Below are 26,001 nucleotides of genomic sequence, written 5' to 3'. Positions count from 1 at the left end.
AGCTTCTTGAGTTCTCTGTGTATTTTGGAAATCAGCCATCTGTCAGATGTGGGGTTGGTAAATATCTTTTCCCAGTCTGTGGGCTGCCGTTTTGTCTTGCTGACTATTTCCTTTGCCTTACAGAAGCTTCTCAGTTTCAGGAGGCCCCATTTATCAATTGTTGATCTCAATGTCTGCTACTGTTGTAATGTTCAGGAAGCAGTGTCCTGTACCAATTAATTCAAGGGTATTTCCCACTTTGTCTTCTAATTGTGGCTTGATTTATGTTGAAATCTTTGATCCATTTGGACTTAAGTTTTGTGCCTGGCAATAGACATGGATCTAGCTGCAGTCTTCTACATGCCAGCATCCAGTTTTGCCAGCACCATTTGTTGAAGATGCTTTCTTTATTCCATCGTATAAATTTAGCTTCTTTGTCAAAAATCAGGTGTTCGTATGTGTGTGGGTTAATATCAGGGTTTTCAACTCTATTCCATTGGTCTACCTGTCTATTTTTGTGCCAATACCAATCTGTTTTCAGTACTACTTTTTATCACTGTGAAGAAACACTATAACACAGAGAACTTAAAGAAACTTAGTTTATTTGGGCTTATGGTACCAAAGGAATATGAGTTTTTCATAGCAGGGAAGGTGCAGACATGATGTTATTCTCTAGGGGCCTGCCACCGAGCTCCCAAATAAATACAAGGAAACTTATTCTTACTTATGAATGCCTGGCCTTAGCTTGGCCTGTTTCTAGCCAGCTTTTCTAACTTAAATTATCCCATTTCTCTTTAACTACCTTTTGTCTCTGGGCTTTTTATGTTTCTTTATTCTATATAACTTTCTTTCCTTCTTACTCCGTGGCTGGCTGTGTGTCTGGGTGGCTGGCCCCTTGCGTCCTCTTCTCCTTTTCTTATTCCTTGATCTCTTCTTGAGCCTAGATTTTGCCTATTTATTCTTTCTGCCTGGAAGCCCTGCCTGTTTCTCTCTCCTGCCTAGCTGTTGGCCATTCAGCTCTTTATTAGACCAGTCAGGTGTTTTAGGCAGACAAAGTAACACAGCTTTACAGGGTTAAACAAATGCAACATAAAAAATGCAACACATCTTTGCATCATTAAACAAATATTCCACAGCATAAATGAATCTAATACATCTTAAAGTAATATTCTGTAACAGTTGCTGGATTAGCAGAGCTCACAGAACTGCAAGCAGGAAGCAGAGAGAACAAACTAGTAGTGGTGCATGGCTTTGAAACCTGAGAATCCACCCCCAGTGACATGCTTCCTCCAGCAAGGCCACCTCCTAAACCTGCCCAAACAGTACTACCAGCAAGACAACAAATATTCAAACATCTGAGCCTATGGATACATTATCTTTCAAATCACTGAAGTCCTCTTTCTCAAAAGTGTAAAACTTGTAATGTAATGCAAAAGCCCTCATTCCTTTCACTTCTTTGAATCTTCTCAGTTACAAATGCAAAAGAGGATTTCTGTACCACCCCTGATTAAATAAAGTATAATTAAACCACATACCAGCCTATCCAGAAAAGTTGGCCATAGTTGGAAATAAGGCTTTACTCTATTATAGTTTGTGTGGCAAAGCCCACAGTATAAACATAGATATTAGGGGTTAATTTGGTGGAAGTAAGGACAGGAAAGAAAGAACTATAGTCTACCTTGAAGTTACAGGGCTTGAGAGATTTCTCAGTGGGAAAGTGTTTGCTGCACAAGTATAAGGAACTGAGTTCTGATTCCCCACCACCCACTCCTGGGAGGCAGAGATGGAGTATCTCCAGGGTAAGCTACCTAGCTGGACTAGATTGGCAAACTCTGGGTTCAGCAAGAGACCCTGCCTCAATACATAAGCAATCAACATAAACTTTGCACATCAACTATTGTATCTCACATGCATGCACACACAGGTACATGTCTAATCATGCACATTAGGTACAGACACAAACACACCCAAGTATCTATCATTTTGATAGTCACCCACCCACTCTCCTTTTTATTCAGACAGCCTAGTTCTCTTTAATTCCTTTAAAGAAGAAAGAGGGTTAAATTTTATTTGACTGAATATATTTTGAAATTTAAAGAATAGAAAAATAGTAAGCTACATCAATTTGAATATTTTGTTAGACTGTGCTGTTGAATACTGTGAAGATAGCATACACTTAAAAAATAGCATAGAGCTTATCATTCACTCCATGTTTGACAAGGTGGTAGGTGTCTAGAAGCCTTGAGTGGCACACAGCCTTCTGAGTAGGAATCCTAGCTCCAGAAATAGAATCCTGACAGTGGTGCTGGCAGCTAGAGTGATGCTTCTGTCTCTGTCAAGAAAAGTGACCTCTTCCTACCACTTGTTCAGAATTTCCATAAGAATTCCTGGCCCTTTCCAGCCAGGATGAACTCCATGTGACCAAAAGTAAGAGACAGACTGGATAGCCAACTGAGCTCCAAGGGGTAGCTTCTCCTAAGAAAACCCAGGTCCCCTGGAAGAAGTTCTGCTATGGTTTGTTTTCTTACCAGCGAATTTAATTACTATCTATTAGCTGGAAAACAATGGGATTTGCAAGGGAGACAAAGCCTGGCTCCCTTTTACAGTCATCTCTTCCATGGTTCCCAGGGTGATAGACATTGTACCTGACTATGGGTCTTGGATATCACCATGGTCTGGCCAGGGTGCCACAGCCTGAGTTCTAATCTGAAAATACCCGTGTGAAATATAAAACTACTTTTGGAGACTAAGAATAGAGATTGTGTGTATTTACCACCAGTAGAGGCTCAGTGTTAGGCTGGTTGGTAGGAAGTAGAAACCTAAGTAGCTTTACTTTAGTTTCTTTCAGTTGGTTGTCACTTAGCTCTTAGATGTGTCCTCTGATATTTCATAGGTATCTTGGATGTGTTTGTTAGGAAACCTCTCAGCTAAGTCAAGGAGCTTGTTTTAGTCCTGTTATTTTAACATCATTCATGGAGGGCTTCTAAGTGAGGTCCTGGGAAGATTTTCACCATGGCCATTGCTTCTTATAATAGCAAATAGGGTTTTATCTCATGAACCAGATAATAAGCCATTTATGAATGTTTCCTCTTATTTTAGTTGCTGAGGACTCCAGAAGCAAATAGATTTTATTGTCTAATTGACGGACCCCATCCCGCCTAGCTCTGAGGGTTTCTACATTTTACTCTACCCCTTGTTTACCGTTCTACTGTGCTTTGCTTTTTTTTTTTTTTTTTTTTTTTTGGCTCAGTTTTCTTATCTCGCTATGGAAATTAGTTTCTCCCCCCAATCCCATTTATGTTGTTGTTGTGTTTGTTTTTCACTTTTGAGATCCTAGGAGTTGAACCAAGGTCCCCGAGTATGTTAGCTGAGTACTGTTCCACTGATTCTGATCCTCAGTGGAATGTTTTTTTTTTTTTAATTTTTTTTTCCTGTTTTTTGGTTGTTTTGAGACAATCTTCCTAAGTTGTGAAGGCAGGCATTGAATTTGTGATTCTCTTGTCTCAACTTCTGGGCACCTTGGATTAAAGGCCTGCAGTATTAGGCTCTGCTAGAAGTAACTTCTTTCAAGAACTTTCAAGTGGTGCCTCTGACTCAATGGGGGTGGTTCCTAGTCAGTTCTTGGAGCCACCCCAACTTCTGAAATGAGTGTGTATGAATTGGGAAAAGATGTCTCTTCTCCCACACAGCCCACCTCAACATGTTGCCTTGTATGTTACCCTATTTCCCTTAAGTTCCACAAGAACAGTCGGACCTGGCTTGGCGCCAGCCACCCTGGTGCCGTCCCTTCAGTATGAATTGGTTCAGTTTTATGTTTTTTACATAGTGACCTGTAGCAAAATACTTTATTTGACAAAATTGTCTGTCCATTCATCCTTTTAGGAATAAATTAATTTTAAGATGATTTTGAAATAAAACTTCCAATGAAAGAAACTTAGACATGTACAAGATCAGTTTAAGGGCTCTCCTAGTGAAGGTCACCGTCTAGTATGTGAGCTAGTCAGTCAGAAGCAGACTGTGTTCAGTACCAGCAAGGAAATCAGAGACAAAGTAGGGAGATTAGAGAGCTTCTCTGAAGAGAGGATCAATCAGTCATTAAAGTGACGACGAGAGAGACATTTCTGAAGAGGTGGAGTTGGAAGTGCAAAGGTCCTGAGACTGGAAAGCACTGAAGGCATTTAAGGAAAGCTGTTCTGTTGGTAGTGAGCCCAAAGATCACAGAACAGGAAGTGGCTAAAGTAAGACACAAAGGATCCAGATGTTCTTAGCTTAGCATTCTTTAGACTACTTTAGTGAAATTTTACCTAAATGTAATGGGAATTCATTAGGATTTTAGAGAACTGGTTAAAAAATAATTAAAGAATCAATATGGCAGCTATGGGATAAACAGTGTAGACATGGTAAGAATTCATAGGAGTGGTAACAAGGGTTTGAACCAAGATCATAATGGTATTGATAGAGTGAAATGGGCTTGTCACCTAAATGCCTTGAATGTAGACTTATTAATGATCATGAGGAGAAAATAAGGAAGAAAAGGCAAGAATGACTCTCAGTCTCAATGATTAAGTCTGTAAGGTGAAGAGCCAGGTACACTGGCGACATTTGTTCAAGTAAGGGCAGCTTGTGATGGTACAGTAGCACAGAGAGGAGGGAGGGAGCCAAAGTCAGATCTGAACATGTTAGTTTTGAAACATCCAAGTGGGGATGGCAACTGGGGAGTTAAATGTCTGATTCGGATCTCCCAGGTGACTGGGCTGCTATTTTAAATGTGGGTGGCAGCAGTAACTGGTTGGTATTGAAGCTGTGTGATTTATAGAAACCTAGGAACACGGTGGAAACGAGAAGTTGAAGAAACAAGTCCTGAAGGCTATGGAGAGCTTGGGTGTTGGGAAAAGGCAGGAAAGGACATTAGAGGAATGGGACATGGTCAGAGGAGGGAGGGGGAAGGTATTTCAAGAAGAAAGGAGTCATCAACCATTCAAGGTCGAATCACACACATTCTGCCAAATACTTATTAATAATTGGCAACCATGGTTACAGTACCACATTCTGTAACTTACTGAATTGTGCCTCTGTGCTGTGTACCTTGCATCCCCTGGCTAATTTAATTGCTACAACTAACTCAAAAGATATGGGTAAATGCTTTGATCAGGTAGGATTTGAGACAGAAAGGGTCTATTCAGAGCAAGTAAATAGACAATGAAGAAGCTGGATTTTGTCTCCAAAGACAGAGGTCTTACTTTTGCCTCTGTCTGCAGTTTCAAGTACTGGCGTGGAGTGCCCACTGCCTGGTATTGAGTTGGATACATACAGTAATTCTTTGACAGAAAACTACCCCAAATTGAAAGTTAGCTTTATTTGGAGCTGCCAGATCCCTGGATTCTGCCACTTTGCGGTGGTTCTCTCTTAACATTGGATTTGCCTCGATGAATGTTGCTGTTTTCCTGGAATTTAGAAAGATAAATTTGGATGTGAGAAACTAAGCATCTGGTGTCTTTCTTAAAATGTTAGTCCTGTAATTGCTATTATTTAATGATGCTTTTTCGCTGTGGCAAGGATGGGTTCCTAATTGTTGACATTACAATGATGTAGGAAGTCGGCTTCTTTAAATTGTGAGAAGAATGCCTAGATTTGTCAAATCACGGCGTCATGTCTTGGTATTAATGCAAACAGAGGGCACAGAGCATCTGGGTTCATTTCCCGAATACCTTTTTATTCTCTCTCTCTCTTACAGAGAGATTTTCCTGGTGTTCCTAAATGCAATGGACCAGAAATCCATTGGTGCATTGGGCAGACCTGCTGTGGTGCATGAGTTTGGAAAGCAATCCTTCTCAATTGAAGCTTTGATTCTGTGGTTTGCACTGAGTTTCTGAAGTAAAGTCCACAGCAGTGACACTCAATGCATTGTGTATCATAAGTCCCAGAAGGTTTTGGTGACACATCCCCGGGGCTAGTGTTGGTATGGATCAGTTACAGGCAGCAGTGTGTCCTGTATGGAGGGCAAACAGGCAACACTTAAATATCTTTCAGGAGCTCCTCTCCCAAAACCTTCAGTAAACTTTCCTGTATAAACATATAGCATCCATGTCACTAATTTTGGATGTGTTCTAGAGGAAGGTTCTCTGTTAAATTGATTAGCCTTGTGATATAGAAAAAGAACACACAGTGATCTAAATGAAAGTGTTCCACAGTTATCATCAGAAATGGAAGTGTTAGGATCCAGAGAGTGGTGATATCTTTCTTGAACAAATAAAGCCTGCTGAGAAATCAGAGAGGAGCACAGCACCCCTTACCTCCCAAGTGTCTCCACAGAGAAGAGAGCACTTTCCTGCTTGCCCCTGCTTATATACTGTTACTGCCCAGTTATGTCACTTCCTGCCTGTCTGTACAGACCTCCAGACCTCTATGGTTAGCTAGTGGCAAGCTCCATTCTCTGACCCCCAGACAGGCTTTATTTATGCAAGAAAGAGATCATCACACAGATACAAAGGGTCATTGCTTGTTGTCCTGTGTTTGACGATCAGACATACTTGAATTTTTATTGCATTCAAAATGTCATGTCACAAAACGCATCACACTTCTTTTTAACAGGAATCTTTTGTGTTTGAGCCCAGCTGCCTCTTCAAAGTGGACGAATTTGGCTTCTTCCTGACCTGGAAGAGTGAAGGCAAGGTATGGCATTAGAGCAGCAGCCTGTCCTACCCACCCTCTAGCTCAAGCCACTTTATTTCTCAATAGGTAGACCAATTTTCTCTTAGGGCATGGATGCTATACTTCCTCAGTCCTTTGAGATTGTTCTCTACTTGCTTTCCTGTCCCAGGCATTGAGGACACTGGGGGATTAAAGACAGTATGGAGTTTAACTCTAGGAGATCCTGCTGGAAGAACAAAGTTGGGCATTTTTGAAAGAGCTTCAAGTCACTGAGCATTGTGAAAGAGAAATTGACATTGTTATAAAAGCTTAGGCAAAGTAGGTATGATTTAACCTTGAGAGCTATGAATACTTCCTAGAAAATAATTTTCAAGCAGAAATTAAAGGCACATTAAATGAGAGTTCAACCCATTAGACCCTGGGGCATAATCAGATGTGTGGCACAATGTTCACATTTAATGAACATTGGAGCTCCAACCAAGAAAGATGTAATTGGAATTGTAGAAAGCTTGCATTATTCATACTTAATGTTTTCTAAATGTACATATGTAATTGTATATGAATGTTATTATGTGTATAAATGTAATCATGTTTTTGTAAACATTTTTTAATTATTCAGAGTTGCATTCATATATATATTATATTCATATATATTCATATATATATTATTTTCATATATATGAAGTAAGAAGTTTAAGTCTTTTCTTTCTGATCACTAGAAATCATTACTGGTTCTTGGTTTGCATTTGGCCACTTCTCTGAAAAGCATTGATTTTATTTTTAGAAATGTTTGTTAAGTACTTTCACCATGAGACTGGTAGAATTTAAAGTGTATTGCTGGGGTTTGTGCTCTCTCTTTAGGAAGGCCAAGTGCTAGAATGTTCCCTCATCAACAGTATTCGACTGGCAGCCATACCAAAGGTAAGTATAATGCGATTGATGTCATTCTTGTATGTGTGTAGTGGGTGTGAGCGTGCTTTGGACCACAATGTTCTTGTGGAATTGGTTCTGTCCATACATCTGTTTACATGGTTCTGGGAATCAAACTTGAGTTGTCAAGCTTGCACAGTAGGCACTTCTACCCTCTAAGCTGTCTCACTGACCCCACTGTTCCTTAAAACATAGATTTACAAGACTTGAAAAATGATCTCAGGGATTCTGTTTAGTTCATTATTGCCCCCAGGTCATCAGCGTGGATGTAAGGATGGGCACAGAGTAGCCGTTTCATCTAAAAGTCTTGGGTGATTTGGATTATGTTATTTTCAGTTATATTGGAAATGTTTTAGTACTTGAAAACTAAAACCTTTGCATGGTGTCAGTATCAGAGAAAGATCCCTTAATCTAGAAATTAATTTAAAAAAAACCTCTCCCGATCATCTTGCTATCAATGACTTGCTTTTTATGGGTGACTGATGAATGTGGAGGTTTACAGTGCTGGGGTTCCCTGTATTTCTTCACCTTTGCACTCAGGACACTAGTTCATAATGAATGCTTGGCTGGACTCTAAGAGAAAAAACTCCCAGAGCACAGAATTCAGTGACCTTCATAGATTGCTTTGAATAAGAAGCTATATGTAGCTGGGTGGTGGTGGCTCATGCCTTCAGTCCCAGCACTAGGGAGGCAGAGGCAAGCAGATCTCTGTGAGTTAGAGACCAGCCTGGTCTACAAGAGCTCAAGAGCTACTTCCAGGACAGGCTCCACAGCCACAGAGAAACCCTGTCTGGAAAACCTCCTGAAAAAAAGAACAACAAAAACAACAAAAAATGAAGCTCTATGCAAGTGATGTTAGGAACTTAAAAGGTGTCTCTTCATAGAATAGTTTACAACAATATTTATTTCCTTCAGTGTACCTACCCTGCATGTTTTCAGATATCTAAAACAAAATTCTATTCCTATTTATTTAGCTTTCAGCCGGCCTCTTTTATGTTAGCTAAGTTTCCTGTGTAACTACATGTTGGAATTTCCTCTCGAAAACAAATGTGGTATTTTATGTAGGAACTGGGGTAAACTTTCACGCTTCCCTTCCATGTGAGGGTGCATAGACTATAGAAATGAAAATGCTTGGTCTTTGTATGGAAGTTACTTAAGAGTCTCAAGTTCCTTTAAAGAACAGACTGTGGTAGTAGCTGTGGCAATGCCGTGCTTATTCATGGTAAGTAAGCCTGTGTTCTGTGGTAAGAGGCCCCCTGGATATTCATGCACACAAACACACACCAGTCATGGTCTTTCCTGAACTTTGCTAAATCAGAAGTTCTTGGATAGTGACAATCAAAAATCCAGACAAAGGGGCTCAGTAGTTAAGAGCACTGGCTGCTCTTCAAGTAGACCCCGACCAATTCTGGAAACCCACATAATGACTTTAACCTCCGAGCACCAGGTACTCACAAACACAGGCATATGTACGGCCAAAACAAATAAATAAGATTTATGTTAAAAATCTATACAAAGACCATAGTTTAAAAAAAAAAGCATAATGTTCTCCTGAAGGGGTTTCTGGTACTCTGTAATAATTGGAAGCTTCATCTCCCCAGGTTTTATAATAATGCTAGTTCACTAGGATTTTAAATAGGAGTAGGAACCATTTCCCTTTGAGGCATATTTTTACCCCAAATGTGGTTTCTTTCCACCACATTTTTCTCTATACTCTGCGACCTAACATATTTTTTCCTATTTTTATACATCTACAGGATCCCAAAATCCTGGCTGCTCTTGAAGCTGTTGGAAAATCTGAAAATGATCTGGAAGGGCGGATATTGTGTGTCTGCAGTGGCACAGATCTGGTGAACATTGGCTTTACTTACATGGTGGCCGAAAACCCAGAAGTAACTAAGGTAACATCCCGAACAACCTCCCTCCCCAATGAGTAAATGTTGTGTGTGTGTGCAATTTTTTATGTTTACTGTAGTTTTTAATGTAAAGTTTAGACCTGTTTGATCATTTTAATGTTTCCAAATGCCTTTACTCTGCTGGCATATTTGCATAGAAAGTTCAGCAGTCATAATACCTTTGTCAGCTATCACTCATGTTGGTCAACACCTGAATGCCTGGTTTGAAATGCTTTGGGAAAGCTAGTCCACGCCTTCTATAAGTTGAATGTGATCAGGCATCGCTGGTATCAATAGGTGTGAGGTGGGGGACAAGAGGTTCCTTTTCCATTGAGCTCTGAAAACCATATTTTGAGCAGCAAGTGTCTTTGTCAGTTCTGTCCACCAGAAGCAGAATGTAAACTATGTATATGGTTTAGATGTAGCTGAGTGGGAGAGAGCATGCATGTCGTGGATAAGCCTTTAGTGTAAAAAATGTAATAAGAATTTAAAAAGAAAGTAATGAGTGACTCAGTAGTAGAGAATATGCCTAGTATGTTTGATACCCTGGGTTCTATCTAAGCACCAGAGACCAACATGGATATAACTATTTCTATAAAATATGGTATTTAACCCAACATATCCCAAACATTGTTATCCTAGTAAGATATAAGCATAAAATTTACTAGTGACATAGTTCACATTCTTTTGGTCATGGTGTTTGAAATCTAGTGTTATTTTCATATCAGACCTGCCACATTGAAAGTACAAAGTAGCCATGACAGCTGATGGCTACCATATTGAACATTGTAAGCCCAGCTGCTTAAAAACCCCAACTTCTTCTCCATCAACTGTTGAAGTATTGAGTTAAGATACATCTTGCTTGTTTGTTTGGTTTTAGTTTTTTCGAAACAGGGTTTCTCTGTGTAGCTTTGAGCCTGACCTGGAACTCTCTCTGTAGAACAGGCTGGTCTTGAGTTCAGAGATCTACCTCCTTCTGCCTCCCTAGTACTGGGATTAAAGGCATGTGCCACCACCACCTGGCAAGATCTATCTTGCATTATGACATCCAGAAAACCATTGCCCTAGCAAGCCACTATAAGAGATTTTGTTCAAAGAAGCTTCAAACTTAAACCTTTTTCTGTAAATTCTTTCTTTCCAAGGACTTGACCTCCGAACATAAGTAATCTGTAGCAAGGACACCAAGCCTTTTACTCTTCCATTATAGAGACATGGATTTGGGATGTGGGGGTGAGGGAGGGAGGGGTGTCTTTTGTTTTTCATTGTAGAAACACAGTGTAGGTTTAGTGAGAAAGGCATTGCTGGAGATGCTGAATTTTGTAGCTAAGAAGGAAATGAACCAGTAAGATCAGTTGGGGAAACAAAAATAACACAAGCATGCACTCTGGGTAAAACAAGTGGCAGAAATGAGTTTGGCTCACTCTGAGACCACAGGGCTCATTTACCATCACTTACATGGCATAGACCTCGTTCTAGAAGCATTGGCCTGACCTGAGGCTTCATTACACACTAGTCCCAGGGACACCCAGAGTCACTGGTCTAGAATCTGCATTTGTAAGAAGAACTTCCAGGTAATTCCTGTGTGCAGAAGTTTGAGAGGCTCTTGCCCTGTGCTTTGGAACCAGGAATGGGCTCTTCAAGTTGCAGAGCAGCCTTTGGCTCTGTCCTTTTGGTAGTGCCTTTGTAGGTTTTATGCTATTGTTCCTGTTATTTCAGTTGGGGAGAACAGCTTTTACAGGTCTCTCAAGCTTTTATTATTCTTCTCACATGGGAAACTAATTTAAATGGATTATTGACCTTGATCTAGACAAACTGTGTTGCCAGGTCTTATAGTTCATGCTTGCATATTTGCTGTAAAGGTCTTTCTCGTTGCTGCTTGCCATAGCAACACTGACTCTGGGCAACCATTCTGGCTAACTGTGAAGAAGACTAGCTAATCAAATGCAGATATTTGGCTACTTGAAATTTTGCAGAGATACAGTTTTTTTTAAAAACTTGTGTATCTGGCTTTTGTCTCCTTGTATTGTCAATTCCTGTTAGAAGAAACACTGTGACTCTTTCTGAACTCAAGAATCTGTACTTGGGCTCAGATTAGCTGAGCATAAATCCTTTCTTTTCCTCTTACCAGCTGGGAACATAGACACAGTATTTACCCTTCTTTGTCTAAATGTTTTTTCTTCTGTAAAATGGGAATTGGACAAAATATCTGCTGTACGATTGTGAGCGTTGCCAGCGCTGCCAGAGTTAATGCTTTGAAAATGCCCGTGTACTGCATCCTCATGTTAGCTGGTATGATCTCAAAGTGAGAGTGTAAGCTCTGATGGGAGCTGGGCATGGGCCTCCCACCATCTTACCTCTCAGACACAACAGATAAACCGTGGAACTCCAAAACCACTCGGGAAGGCTAGACCCAAGCCCAGCCTTAAACTCAAGCCATCTGTCTTCTGTGAAGTGATGCTGCCTACATCGCCTTAAGCCACAAACAAGTACAGTCCTGGGAAGATGGCTCAATCAATGAATCACAGTGTTATTTCCTTGAATTTAGTTGCTACCAATCTTGGCCTGTTGTGTTTAAGAACCTCCTTCTGGAATATATACAAATGAGTAAGTTATTTGTAGAATACTGGTAAGGTGGGTAGTACATATTCAAAGATAAATTTTATCTTTTTCTTTTAGTAACATTTTCATTTTTTAAAAAAGCACATTTCCAGAAAGACTATCAATAATTCTGTTGTGATTTTCAGTTCAGACTCATAGCTATTTAACCCTACTCTTATTAAGGGGAAAATATTTTGGCTTCTCAGAACTGTTATTTAGAAGTTTATATTTCACTAATGGTATAATATACAAATAATGAATCTCTTTGTCCAGATTGGATAGTCTATTACATCATGTCCTTCTGGTTAATGAGTGCTTGTTGACAGCATTGCATATCACACTTTTTTCTAACTACGTGTAATAATTTTCCCCGAATTTCACTAATTCTTTCAGTGAATATGCATGTAGATGGATGATGCCCATGCTGCTTTCAAGACTTAAAAAGCTACATTAGTCAAGATCAGGACCTTTACTACCTTCTGATTCACATTATTTTCTACATTATTTCTACATTATTTCCAATCCTGGCTTTGTGTGCCCCTAACACATTGTACAAGCCACTGATTAAGAGGAGTTATATGAAATGTAAGTGTGATTGGGTTAGGTCAAAAATATGGGAGAATTCATATATCAAATCAGGTCAATGAGAAAAGCAGAGGAGAATACCTGGAAAGGTATATGTGACTCAATGGTTCCAATCAAGTGTGAGTGAAACTAAATGTCCTCAAATTATTGGGTCACAGAATGTGTTAATGGCCCACTTAGTACATATGAAGGATGTTTATTACAAAAGTCAGTAACAACAAAGAACCAGTTTTAAAATTAGTATCTACAGATCTTGAATGCTTTCACTTTAATACAATAACTATGCTTCAGTTGTTGGCCATTCTTTCAGTGTCAGAGCTGCAGACTTTAAGGTGTTCTGTTGATGGGGCATTGTGTAGCTTTTGGTACACAGTTCAGACATTAAGGATACACATGGAGCAGAATGCATTTAAGACCAAATTCCATAGCTCTGTGACTTCTTCCCTTAATCTACTGTTTGTCTAGTCTACATAACACTTGGAGGAAAAAAATAGCAACTTGCCTTAAAAAAATATTTTTTGATCATTCAGCTCTAAAAACAACAGCTCTTTTTCTTTTCGTTGTAATGTTTCATTTGTTTATGTAATGTTCTATTATAACTGACACAAACAGGTTGGGGAAATAATATAAGTGATTCACTGTAGACCTTCAAGGTTGGGTAAAAGTATATCAGCATGTGGCCTCTCAATTGAGCTCAGTTTCTGGGTACACAGGGACTTTGGTTGTATTATAAGCATCCAGCATTTCTTGCTCTTACCAAGGAGGGGTGTATGCAGAGAATTTCTAGCATTGCATTTGATTATATGGGGACATAGAAATGCGTGAGTCTCATCTTGGCTTCTAAACCATTATCCTACATACAGTCTGAATGTCCTGAAGAAATGACTTCTTCAAACATTTAAGCAAAACCAACTTCATCTTAATCCAGAAAGAACCAATTTTTATCCAAGAGAAATTTTCTGACTCTCAGCAAATCCTTTATATACTTTACAAAGAGAGTCACTGATATTTTTTTTCTCATCATTTTATGTGACTCTTTAATGAGCCAGTAAAATCCAAATGATTCAGCTTTCTCAAAGTTCAGGTTTCAAATCCTTATATTTTCCTGTCACTTGACTGTAAAAAAATAATGTGATTGCACTCTTTTCAGAGATGAACTTCTTATAAAAGACACTCTGGAAGCTCAGCTTGTGCCTTCTTCATCTGTTCTCATTGCTGAATAGACGGATTAGCTTTGCCAGTCTCACTTACTGAGAAGGTTTGCGGGCTATTCTTCTTCTCCTCCCTAATAGGGCATCTTAAGCAAGTCCGTAGCCAGTCCTTTCACCTGCCATTCCTGCTCTGTCTACAGTAGTCCTCTCTCAGCTGCTCTGCCAAGACCACCCGCACCTTCCTCTCGCATCAGCAAACCGTCTCTTACCTATTACTCTAGCTCCATCTCCCCAGAGTACCCAGAGTACAGCTGCTTCTTACCACCACTATTCTGAATGGTGGTCCTGACCAAAGCTCTTTCTACCTCTTCTTTTCCAAGCATCTTTTATTGGTGTCTTCACCTTGACCTTGTCCCTTGTAGTCCATCCTCGGAATAGCAGCTGAAGATCAACCCTTTCAGATGAGGGCTTTCACCACCTGGGAACTTTGAAGGCCTTCAAGTCTTTGTGAAATGAAGCCTCTGCTTACTTGCCTGTCCTCACCTCCTGGGGATTTGCTGGCCATTTGCTCTTTCCCCTCTTTGTGGCAAGGTTTGTTGTTTGTTTGTTTGTTTTTCTTGCTTCTAATCTAGTCCCTGCTGGACTATTACCCTCAGCAGCTCTGTCCCCTTGCCACACTCCGCCCTTTCCTTATTCATTGTCCCACTTTCCAGAACAGTGTCCAGAATTTTGTAAGTGCTTGATAAACACATGTTTTCTGAGACAGTTATGCTGGCCACATCAGTAAGTTCTAATCCAGGTGGTTAAGATATACAGTAGTCATTTATGGCAACACTATTTTATCATGAGGCACTTAAACATTTTCACTTATTTTATTATTGAGTATGTCAACCTCACAGAAGCTAGCTGGTAAGAGAGACCCTCAGTTGAGAAAATATCTCCATCAGATTACTTGTAGGCAAGACTGTAGGACATTTTCTTGATTGATGTGAGAAAGCCTAGCCCATTGTTTGTGGTGTTATTCCTGTGCCCTTGGTCCTACATGGTACAAGGAAGCAGACAGCAAGCCATGAGGAATAAGCCAGTAAGCAGCATTCCTCCATGGCTTCTGTTTCAGCTACTTCCTCCAAGTTCCTGCCCTGCTTGGGTTCCTGCCATCAGTGACAGAAGTATAAGGGAAATAAACCCTTTCCTCTCCAAGTTGCCTTTGGTCATGGTGTTATCAGAGAACTAGAAGCCCAGCTAAGTCAGTGTGTGTGTGTGTGTGTGTGTGTGTGTGTGTGTGTGTGTGTTCACGTGCATGCATGTGAACATGTGTCACCATACATGCGTGGAGGCAGGAAGACAGTTTTGAGCAGTTGTTTTTCTCCTTTCACCGTGGATTCTGGAGATGGACCCTGCTTTCCAGGCTTGAGCGGCAAGCACTTTCATCTCGCTGTCCCCGTCATCAGCCATTTCTACAGACTGAACTTGAGAACATTGTTTCTATACATGGAAATTTCATAAAAATCTCAATCCAGTCAGGGGCTGCAAGTAAACTTAGAACCCTATAGAAGTCATAGTTAATATACAAATTAATGGAAATCTATGGCTATCTACAAACATTTATAAGCAATGGAAATTACCCCATTGTGGGTGCCATTAGTCCAGATGCATTACATAATACTATATAGGTAGTTATGACTGTTGATCATACGTAATATTGTCTATTCACATATTATGTAGCAATGCTTATGAATTGACTTAAAACTCATAATCCTTCAATCGATCTGTACATTTGTTGACATATGTTTATTCTTCTAATGGACTTTTTAAAAAAATTTAACTAATTATAAAAAAATACTTAGCATATCCAAAACCAAAAATATACAGTAGTCTTGCCCTCGTTTGGGGGAAATAGGTTCCAAGATCTCACTGTGAATGCCTGAACCCACAAATGTTACCAGCTCTGTATGCACTCCCCCCCAGCCCGGCCCTGTAAATACATCAGATAAAGTTTAATATGTACAGAAAGTAACATGCATAATAACAACAGTAGAAAACTCTTGACAATATATGATAAAATTCCCCGCATCAGTACATGTTGCAGGATCCCGATGGGTGTCCCTTGGGGTTGGGCGACACCAACAACACAGGCATCGGGAACAAGTTGCAACAACAAGCTTAGTGTATTCCAGGAAGGGGTTAGCCTTATATACTCAACCCTGCCCCAGGGGAGGAGATCCACTGAGCTGGCATCTGTCGAGATGACACGGTCGCTGTCCATAGGTCTGCGTCCTCCCTCATCAGATTGCTGATGTCAAGGTCCTCTGGCAGATCCACGCTGGCTGTCAGGAAATATCCACTGCAAGTGCTCTAGGCCAGCTGTCAGGCCCATTGAGGCTTAGTTATCCCACAAGTACATTTATGCTTGAGGACATTCTTAAGTAAAACATGGATTAATTGAGCACAGTTCATCTGATAAATGAGGTAGCTATGAGTACCTACCAAGAGGGTGGGACATGCAATGTGGATCCACTGTTAAAAAGGGGTGACTCAGATCCCAGGTGTATAGATGGGACTATATGGGATTTGATTCTGCTAACAGAGGGTGGGCAAGTTATAATCATAAGTAGCTTGCTTCACCAATTTTCACTTAATATTTTCAGACATGAGTCAGCAACATCATTGAAAGTAAAATGAGGGTTAAGGGGGCAACTTTATCACCTCAGTGTCTTACACTTTGATTTCATACAGATTAGCTTAGGAAGAGCTAGGGGAAAGTGGTATTTGACAAACAAACTGAGAAAATGTGATTTGATGCCAGCACAAGGGGAACAGAATGATCTACAATCCAAGGGTGTTATTTTTAGAGTAATTTTTCAGGATGTAATGACATCGCTGCCACTAAGAATCCATGACAAGACTGGAGGTTTTGACCCTGCCATCTCGGCTTCTGCCCAATCTGGGTCATTATATCCTGCTTACCTAAATCCTTCCTGTCCTTCCAGTTAGGAAATTCAGTTTTCATTTCCTCTCCCGAAACGACCTCTGTTAAAAAGAGTTGCTAACAAATTGCTACCACTTTTACCCCAAAAGTTAGCATGCAGCCAGGTAATAGGTGTGCCTTATCTGTCATGTAGCTAAAAACACTTGAGGAGAAAAGTACCCTCGTGCTAAAAGCTTTGGCCCATTTTTCAATAAGCTGAAATAAAGCTCTTTATTTCCCACCGAACCATTTTCATCTCTTTGCCCATTATTTTATCATAAACTGCAAATTATTTAATAGCAAGCTTATAATGACTTATTTAGTTAGAAAAACAGCTGTTTCCTTCCTTCCTTCCTTCCTTCCTTCCTTCCTTCCTTCCTTCCTTCCTTCCTTCCTTCCTTCTTTCCTTTCTTTCTTTCTTAGAATGCAGCTAGCTCAGAAGGGTTTCAGTTTCCAGCAAATAGGAGTTCAGATGGCTTTCATTAAGTTACAGCTGGTGCTGCACAGCCGACTGAAACCCCAGTCACTGTGCTGTGAACCAGACTCAAGTGCAGCCCTCATTTAACGTTTCCACAAATAAATCTGTCATTTTATAGCAACTTGAATTTTCCTTTGATTACAAAAATAAGCTGTTATTGTGAGGTTCAAAATGCAGAGATTGGAATTGAGTTGAGACAATTTTCCATACCACTCATTATACTTTCTTCAGGTTGTAAATATTTGGTGAACTTCCTAAATTATACTCTGTGACTAAGTCACCAAATAAGCACATGACTAACTTCTGTAGAAATTAAATTATGAAAAATAGTATGTGTTCTTTTTTGGATCCCAACATGATAGTCGGGTGTGTAATTTATTACAGGCAATAAAATATCATTTTGAGAAACTGAGTTGAATGTTGAAATTTACTTTGCTTGAACTTGAATTATGTTGACTGGAAGACTTACTCCAGAGGTTCCCGGAGAAGGGATTTAGTCTTTGTTTTACTTGGTAAACAAAGTCAGAGTCTCCACTTAACTTCCTCCTGCTGGCTCTGCTAGCATCCTGCAGAGCCTTAAAGACCCCAGTCTAGTTCCTGTTGGATGTTCCATCACCGAGGACCTCCAAGGAATCAGGCCAGCAGTCTTAGCCAAGGGCTTTGAGGAATGTCAATTCTTGAGCCCCTCCCTGCCTTCACAGCAATAAGAACCCTAAGTAAGTCAGGGGCATTTAAATCTACCTGTAGCCAATGGGTCTCAAACACCACCTACCCTCAGGTTACCAGGAAGCCTGTTAAAACTTTCCTAGACACTATTTCTTAATTTGTGGTTTCAATTGTAGAGTATAGGCTAGTGGCTTCCAGGATCCTAGTAGCTCCCACAGAGCCCCCAAAGACCTTCTGAATCAGAAACTCATGTTCTGGTGATCAGATTTGCCTGCCAGGTGGTTGTGCTGCACACTTAAATGTGAAAACCATGACTGTGGTAATACACTCCATCACTAGCCTTAGTATCCCACATTCCTATGGAAATCTGAGAGAACCTACATTTACCTGCTGGTGTTGAGTAGTGCCTGCTGCATTCTTAAGCAGCTCACTTGTCAGTCTGAACCTCTGCTCACCCCACAACATTCACTAAATCTCTCCACTACATTACCTCACAGTGAGGCTGGAACAAGGCATAGGGTGTGTGTGTGTGTGTGTGTGTGTGTGTGTGTGTGTGTGTGTGTGTGTGTGTGTGTTGTGCTTTCCAAACTGACAGTTGGCATTTTCTTGCCAAAGTGTTAGATCCAGTGAGAGGACTGGAGTGAACATTTTGTGTTTCTCAGAGTTTGGCTAGGACCATAGCTAGCTTTGAATGCCAAGCCACATTACTTACTGTGATTCTGTGGAGGTGGTGCTGAAAGGTCATGATTTGAGCTCCAAGAAGAATACCATGGATGCTTTACCTTCTGAGGAGATGCTTGTATGGCAAGACCATGGGGGTAAGAACCCTACTGCTCAAAGTATGGTCAGAGCTCAGCAGGTCACTTAAGAACCAATGCCAGGGCTACTGAGGCAAAACCTGGATTTCACCAAGATGCTCAGGCACTTCCTGTGTACACTAATATGAGAGGTCCTGTGGGAGAATGTGAAAAAAATTAGTCTCCTCTATACATGAACTACAGAGAGAAGACTTGTGAGGCACTGAAATTTTAAGTTCAGATCTGTCCCTGATTGACACTAGAGAAAAGAGGTTGCCCAGAATCAGTGAAGGTGATCTAGATTTCCCTGCCTGCTGACATTTATCCTCAGTGACAATCAAGTACAAGAGAAGTAATCTTTTCCTTTCCTAATCAAATAGCAGGCAAAGTGAAATAAAAATGGTTCCTGGATTGATAGTTTTTATTTCAATGAACACCTTTCGAAAAAAGAACAAGCAAAACCAAGCAAAAAGCATATATGAAAATACAGACAAAAGTAAATGCAAACTCTTTGGTGCAAAGTACCGGTAATGACCCAAACACTGTCCACAGAAGTATATTTCCAATTGGTGGAAGACCAGGCCCTCACAGTGACATTTGGATGGGTCTAGAAAGCTGCCTGCCAACTTGTCAGAACGAAGGGAAGAAGATATTACTCAGATGGAGTTTCTGCATAACTGCTCCAAGAGTGGAGTCACAGTGAGCTGTCTCAGATGGCAAGCCAAAGGCATCCATGTAGTCCCTAAATTGTGTTATCTCCACTTGCAGTTGTCAGCTTCGAAGGAATGAATCCCATACACCAACTCTCATTTCAGTATCAGCACACAGTTGCCACTGTTGGCTGTCAGTCAATCTGTGGTACTATCAGGCTAGTCACTTGACTTAGGTACATCTTCTGTTATTAGAAAGCTCAAATTGAAACTAATGCTGCATTCTGCATAGAAGTACAGAAGAGGGCAAACAATCAAACAAAGCCAGGGATTAATTAAAATGAATTTTCCAGCTTCTGTGTCATCTCTTAAAAGGCAATGAAATTTGCTTTATATAGGACAGTTTCAAAAGGAACAAGTGCTCTTTATTGCAGTGTAGTATTGTACAACTATATCACCATCTAGTTCTAAAACATTTTTTTTTCATCCAGAGAGGAAACCCACTTGCCTCCACAGCCCCTGCCTGCAGACTGAGTATGTCCTCTTATCAGTTGGCTTCCTGCTGTTTATGAGCATAGAGTATCTCATTCTGTCACTAGAAGTTTCAGCACTTTCATTTGTTGGTCTTTATTTTAAAACATGGTCCTGGACTTTAATGTCACCAAATGCCTATGATCTTTGAGGTATACTTTCTTGGTGTTTTAGCTCCTTTTTCTTTACAAAGTGTCCAGGCTCTGGGGCACTTCCCTTTGAAATGCTGTGGTCTCCATGAGGGACATACTTTTCATTGCTGATGCCCTCCCATCATTGTATTTCTGAAATCTCCTGGTTGAGGGATAGAATCTAGGCCTTTCCAAGAACAGTTCATTTGTCTGACTTTAGGTTATCAGATGCCTCCAGCAAGAGGTGCAGGATGAGGAGTTAGACTAATCACCACAGAAGATACTGTGAAATTTGAATTTCCCCTATTGGCTTGTGGAAGAAACAATGCCACTAACTTTAAATTGTTTCTCCATTTTCCATAGAGCTTTAGTTTTTAAGTACTAACAAAAACTGCCATTGAAGACATAACATCTGTATGTGTATAGTGTGGTGTGGTGTGTGTGTGTGTGTGTGTGTGTGTGTGTGTGTGTGTGTGTGTGTGTGTGTGCATTCATGCCCTAGTGCACAGGCATACATAAATGCATTTGTATAATTGATAACTCACAAGTATACAAACATGGGTAAGCCACCTTACTTTAGATACAGATCAATTGCCCCTGAACTTTACTATCTGGAGCAAGTAATTTAATCATAATTTGGGGTTTGGGGGCACAACCTTTATAGCCAGTGAATGGAGAGCTGAGCTTACTTCATTTTTAAATCCCTTGTTAAACAAAGCATGAAATCTATGCTGCAAAGAACACATAGGGTCTCCAAAGCTGGAAATATTATACTTTTCAGAAATTGTGCTGACCCCTAGTACTAATACAAGCTGAACATCCTAAATTCCAGAACTCTAGATTTGAGATGCTCTACAGGCATGAAGGAGAAATGGGACTGGGTGCCTGGTGTGACAATGTTAAATTTTTGTTTAAAGATAAAGAAGAAAAGAGGCAGATGGGACATATTAGACATATTAACTAGTTTATTATAAGCCTGACAGAGTAGGAAGACTAAGAGAGAAGAGGAACAGGGGTAATGGCTGACCGCCATGGCCGGTTACCATAGAGAGACAGAGAGAGCACATAGGTTGGAGAAGAGAAGAGCAGATCAGAGAGAAGAGTAGAGAGAGAGTAAAGAGAGAGAAGTGTAGAGAGAGAGGATATAGTCAGTGTGGGTGCAGTAAAAAATTTGTGAAAAATTACCATCAAAGTATATGAATATGGTATATATAAAACACAAATGAAGTTTATGTTTATAGATGGGCCCATCCACAAGAAATCTTATTCCATATGTCCTGGCTAGTTTTGTGTTAATGTGACACAAGCTAGAGTCATTTTAGGAGAGGGAACCTCAGTTGAGAAATGTCCCCCCACAAGATTGCCCCAGCAAGCCTGTGGTGCATTTTCTTTATTGATGATTGCTATAGGAATGCCCAGACTAGTGAGTGAGTGATACTGTACCTGAGCAAGCTAAGGGAGCAAGCCAGTAAGCAGCATTCCTCCATCGAGTCTTCATCAGTTCCTGCCTCCAGGTTCCTGTCCTGCTTGAGTTCCTGCCCTTACTTTCCTCAGTAAGATGGAATAATCCTTTTCCTCCCCAAGTTGCTTAAGATCAAGGTGTTTTATCACAACAATGAAATCCTATCTAAGCCAGTGTATTATCCTATTATAAATATAATATTGTATTTGTAATACATTATAAATATATAATAATAATATATGCAAACATTCCACCTTCCGAAGAAAATCCCAAACACTTCTAGTCCCAATCATTTTAGATGTGTGTCAGACACTCTTCAGAGTGTTGTGCATATTATTTAATGTCACAACAATTAAACTGGATGAGTGTTAATGGTGATCCTCCTGCTGTAGAGGAGGTGTGGCCAGGAGATGACCTTGCCCGGTTCATACCATTAGTGATGTTCTATACCCTTGGTGCCAGGCTCTGCTCCAGATCGTGAGTTCTAACACTGTGCTGTGCTACTCTCAGAGCTACAAGTTTTTCTCATCAGTGTAAAGACAGAAGTGGGACCAGTATGCTTTTAATGCAGTGCTTAAGTGAATAACTTCAATTAGGTAGGTATTCTGTGGGGGGTATGTGCTTAGAGACATCTACCAACTCAACACAGTTGATATGTAGCCTAGTCAAGTAAGAGAGAACACATTTAGAGGCACTCTTATTCTCATGGGAAGCTCAGTATGAGGATGGTGATTTTCACCTATTTCCCACAGTCTTCCTTCCTCCCTCCCTCCCTCCCTCCCTCCCTCCCTCCCTCCCTCCCTTCCTTCCTTCCTTCCTTCCTTTACTTTTTTTCTTTTTCTGTTGGAGGAATACCAATTTAAATCTTTCAGAAATGCTGCTCTACAGACAGCGATGTGATAGAGGCATCATTCAGCCAGATGTTATTCCAGCAGTACCAAAACAATGATGCAATCATGGCATTCATTTATCAATTTATGCCATAAGCATTCTATTTATTGGCAGTGGACCCTCTGGTACCACTATGGATGAGTGTGTTGGGGACTTTTTCTTAAAAGATAGAACCTTAGATAACAAACTCCAAGGCCAGAGGTATTTTCTTTATCACTTCTAATGCCTCTTATATTGAAAGTCATAATTTATAGGCTTACCTATAGATCTGACTTGCTTGAACTAAACAGGTTAGTGCAGACTATCTGGATAGAACCAGTCAGAGAACCCCTGGCTAATTTTCTGTCACATAGAAACTAGTCAGGTAACATGATCTGCAGCTCAAAATAACATTTACTTTGGCCTGAAATAATTTTCCAAACAGTGTCAGTTGGTACATTATCTGGAGGAATGTGACCTTGGGCACTGTAAGTGAGGCTTCTGTGGAGGACACATCTTCATGTATGGGTTGAATTTACCAGCTGCTTGCTCATTCTTCATCATCAGGATGCTGCAGAATCAACAGTTGAGACAAATATAGCCCTAACCAAACCAGTAGTTTCTGACATACGAAGATTGATGCTTTTGTTTTTCTCAAAAGTTCTTCAAATATTTTAGAGCACCCCATATGAATGTCAAATGAGTGTTGCATGAAAAAAAAAAAAGACCTGAAGTACCTCATTTTCCTTCAAATGCTTTTGGAGCTTTGTAGGAATATAGGTGCACCATGGACTTTGAAATATTAACAGATGTCATTTATCTGAAGTCAGGAGATAAAAGCAAGCATAAGGCCTTTACATATACTGATTATGCCTATGTTTTTTTTTCTCCTGTTGTATATGTAACTAACTGTGGAGTAAGTGAGGTAAGATTCTATAGATTCAAAAGGACATGTTACAAGACGTCTTTGAAATCAGGCTGGTGGGCTGGAGAGATGGCTCAGAGGTTAAGGGCACTGGCTGCTCTTCCAGAGGCCCTGCGTTCAATTCCCAGCAACCACATGGTGGTTCACAACCATCTGTAATGAGATTTTGTGCCCTCTTCTGGCCTTCAGGGATACAAACAGAACACTGTATACATAACAAATAAATAAATCTCAAAAGAAAAAAAAAAGAAATAGGCTGGGCAATGCAAATAAATAAATAAATAAAAATAAAAAAGCCCAAGTAATACCAGCAGACAGATGGCATCTGAAGTGACACTTTCCTGAGTTATTACTGAGAATAGCACTTTGCCCTCTCCCCACTCCTCTCTAGTGACTATTTAGAGGTCCTTTTTGACCTAACTATCCAGTGTTGTCAAGATAACCAGCCGTATTGATAGCCTCTTTTGACTGTCTGAGTGACTGCACTTACTGAGACCAGGAGTATCTAAATACAACCCAAGCCCAGCCAGCTTTGACTGTCAAACACATATAGCCTGCTTTCTATGCAGTGTGATTTAGAAATCTGTTCCCTCTTTAACTTTGTCTAGCTTCTCTCTGGAAAGGATGAAGAACGTTTGTGGCTTGGAGATTTTCAGACCATGCCAAGGAAAAGGCCTGGTTACTCTCTTCACTTCCCCCACCTATCCTTCCAAATTTGGACACATGATAAGAAATTCAATCATTTCCCAAGGGCCTCTGTGATTACAGTTGGGTTGTCTTTATTCTACTGAGTTACAGACAGACCTCTCCTACTTTCCTGGTCCCAGATTACTATTTGTTATCACAATCTCACTGTTCATCTTGGGCATCTCAGTTGGCCTTGTCTTAGCTCTATCATCATAGCCCAACTCTCTCGTCTTAGTCTCTTTTCACTTGTGCATCATTGGTGGTGACTTTTAGGTTTGCTTGCCTGGTTTGTTCTTGCTTTTGCACTATTATCATTTGTCTGTTTTCATTCAAGAATCCTAACACCTTTTGAGATATGCCAAGTGTCTGAATTTCTTGTAGAGCCAAGAGAAAGTACTTAACATGATTTTTTTAAATTTATTTTACTATTATTATTATTATTATCATCATCATCATCATCATCATCATTATTATTATTATTATTATTATTTAGACAATTTAGTCCTGTAGTATGTAAACTTCTGTAGTCAGCTCCTATTAACTCAACTTCTACCCTCTGCAGTTTCTTAACTTTTGGACCTCAGTCCTGTGCTGAGGGCTATGGTTACATGATAATTTGAAGTGGTGTTCATTGGCCTCTGGAATCTCTTGCTGACTGGAGTCAGTGGCCCAAGTCATATTCTGATTATTACCAATGTCCTGGGACATGTACTGATATCTGGCTTCTATATGTGTTAATCTGACAATCACCCCCCCCCCAAGAAACCCACTCTTTCCACAGCCATTGTCTTAATTTTGTGTGCAAACCTCCTTCTAGCAGGAGATGCTGTTACTCCCACAGACTCCTTCCAGGTCAACCCCTGCTTCCCATAGGATCCTAGAAACCAACTGCTCTGGAGTTTCCATATCTGTGTTGGGTCTCCTTAACCAAGCTGCCTGTGGCTTCTTGCACTGCCTTAATAATAACTGAAACTCTGTATAAACTACTTTAGCAACGCAGTGGAGAATATGGGTGATTGAAAAGTTTTAGTGAAAACAAGAGAATGAAGATTTAAAATATAGAAATGTCCTGATTGGCAGTGCTTACTCAGAGGGTGGTTATTTCTCATTTGAATGACTTGATTCCAAAGCCTAATGATTATTTATTATATATAAATTATGTATAATGAAAATGAATTAAAATTAAAATAAGACAGGCTTTCAGTTTCTGATGGATAAGGCAGGTTTCTAATTCAGGTTCATTCTTCATTGATCACATCCCCTTCAGTTGTCTTTTTCTGTCATTAGCATAAGCATACTATAATGATTCTTACATTTAATTTATCTGCAGGGTTAAAGTGCAGAATAATGGAGACACACTCATGAAATCCTGATTCTTTTGATTCCTAATAGGGTGTTCTGATAAGGACTGGGAGGTACTTAAATTACCATCTGGAGAAACCTGCTCCAAATTACCTGTGTATTCACTAGGCTTCCCATCCATGACTGCAACCAAATATACAAAGAAACAACCCCCAAAGGAGGGTTAACTTGTCTCAAGGTTTTAGAAGGTTCAGTCCAGGGTTGTGTGACTTCTGTGATGGTTAGTGTCATACTAACCATAGAGTTTGAGAGCTGAGTTTTTGGGCATGCCTGTGGGGGATTATCTTGACTACATTAATTAATGTGGGGGGCATCTTAATTGTGGGTAGGACCATTCCATGGGCAGAGGATCCTGGACTGAATGAATTAAAGAAAAAGAGCTCAACATTAGTAAGCGTTCATTACCCTCTACTTCTTGACTGGATGGATGCACCGAGTTGCCTCAGTGAGTTCCTTGAACATTGACTTCCCAGCCACGATAGACTGCAGTTTGAATTTTAAGTCAGAATAAATGCATTCTCCCTAAGTTGCCTTTGTTGCAGCATACTGACATCATCAGCTCCCTTAAAACTATAAGTTCCACTATGTTCACGCATTGATCTTTAATCTCCAAGACAGTGGCATTAAGGGATATGGCCTTGAGAAGGAGATGAAATTGGGGGGATAAAGGGAGCATCTGATGGGG

The 26,001-nt window shown here is 40.2% G+C and overlaps 1 protein-coding gene across 1 annotated transcript in view; it reads left to right on the top strand.

Annotated features, from left to right (window-relative positions):
* Plcb4 (phospholipase C beta 4) overlaps positions 1–26,001 on the top strand; it is a 304,729-nt gene that overhangs the window by 175,535 nt on the left and 103,193 nt on the right. Inside the window, exons 4-6 of the mRNA XM_035446711.1 lie at positions 6,571–6,651; positions 7,492–7,551; positions 9,318–9,461. Coding sequence (XP_035302602.1) covers positions 6,571–6,651; positions 7,492–7,551; positions 9,318–9,461 — 285 coding nt within the window. The remainder of the gene's footprint in view (positions 1–6,570; positions 6,652–7,491; positions 7,552–9,317; positions 9,462–26,001) is intronic.

This window comes from Cricetulus griseus, chromosome 6 (assembly GCF_003668045.3).
Source record: "Cricetulus griseus strain 17A/GY chromosome 6, alternate assembly CriGri-PICRH-1.0, whole genome shotgun sequence".
Classification (NCBI taxonomy): domain Eukaryota; kingdom Metazoa; phylum Chordata; class Mammalia; order Rodentia; family Cricetidae; genus Cricetulus; species Cricetulus griseus.
This window is presented reverse-complemented; position numbering and strand designations above follow the sequence as displayed.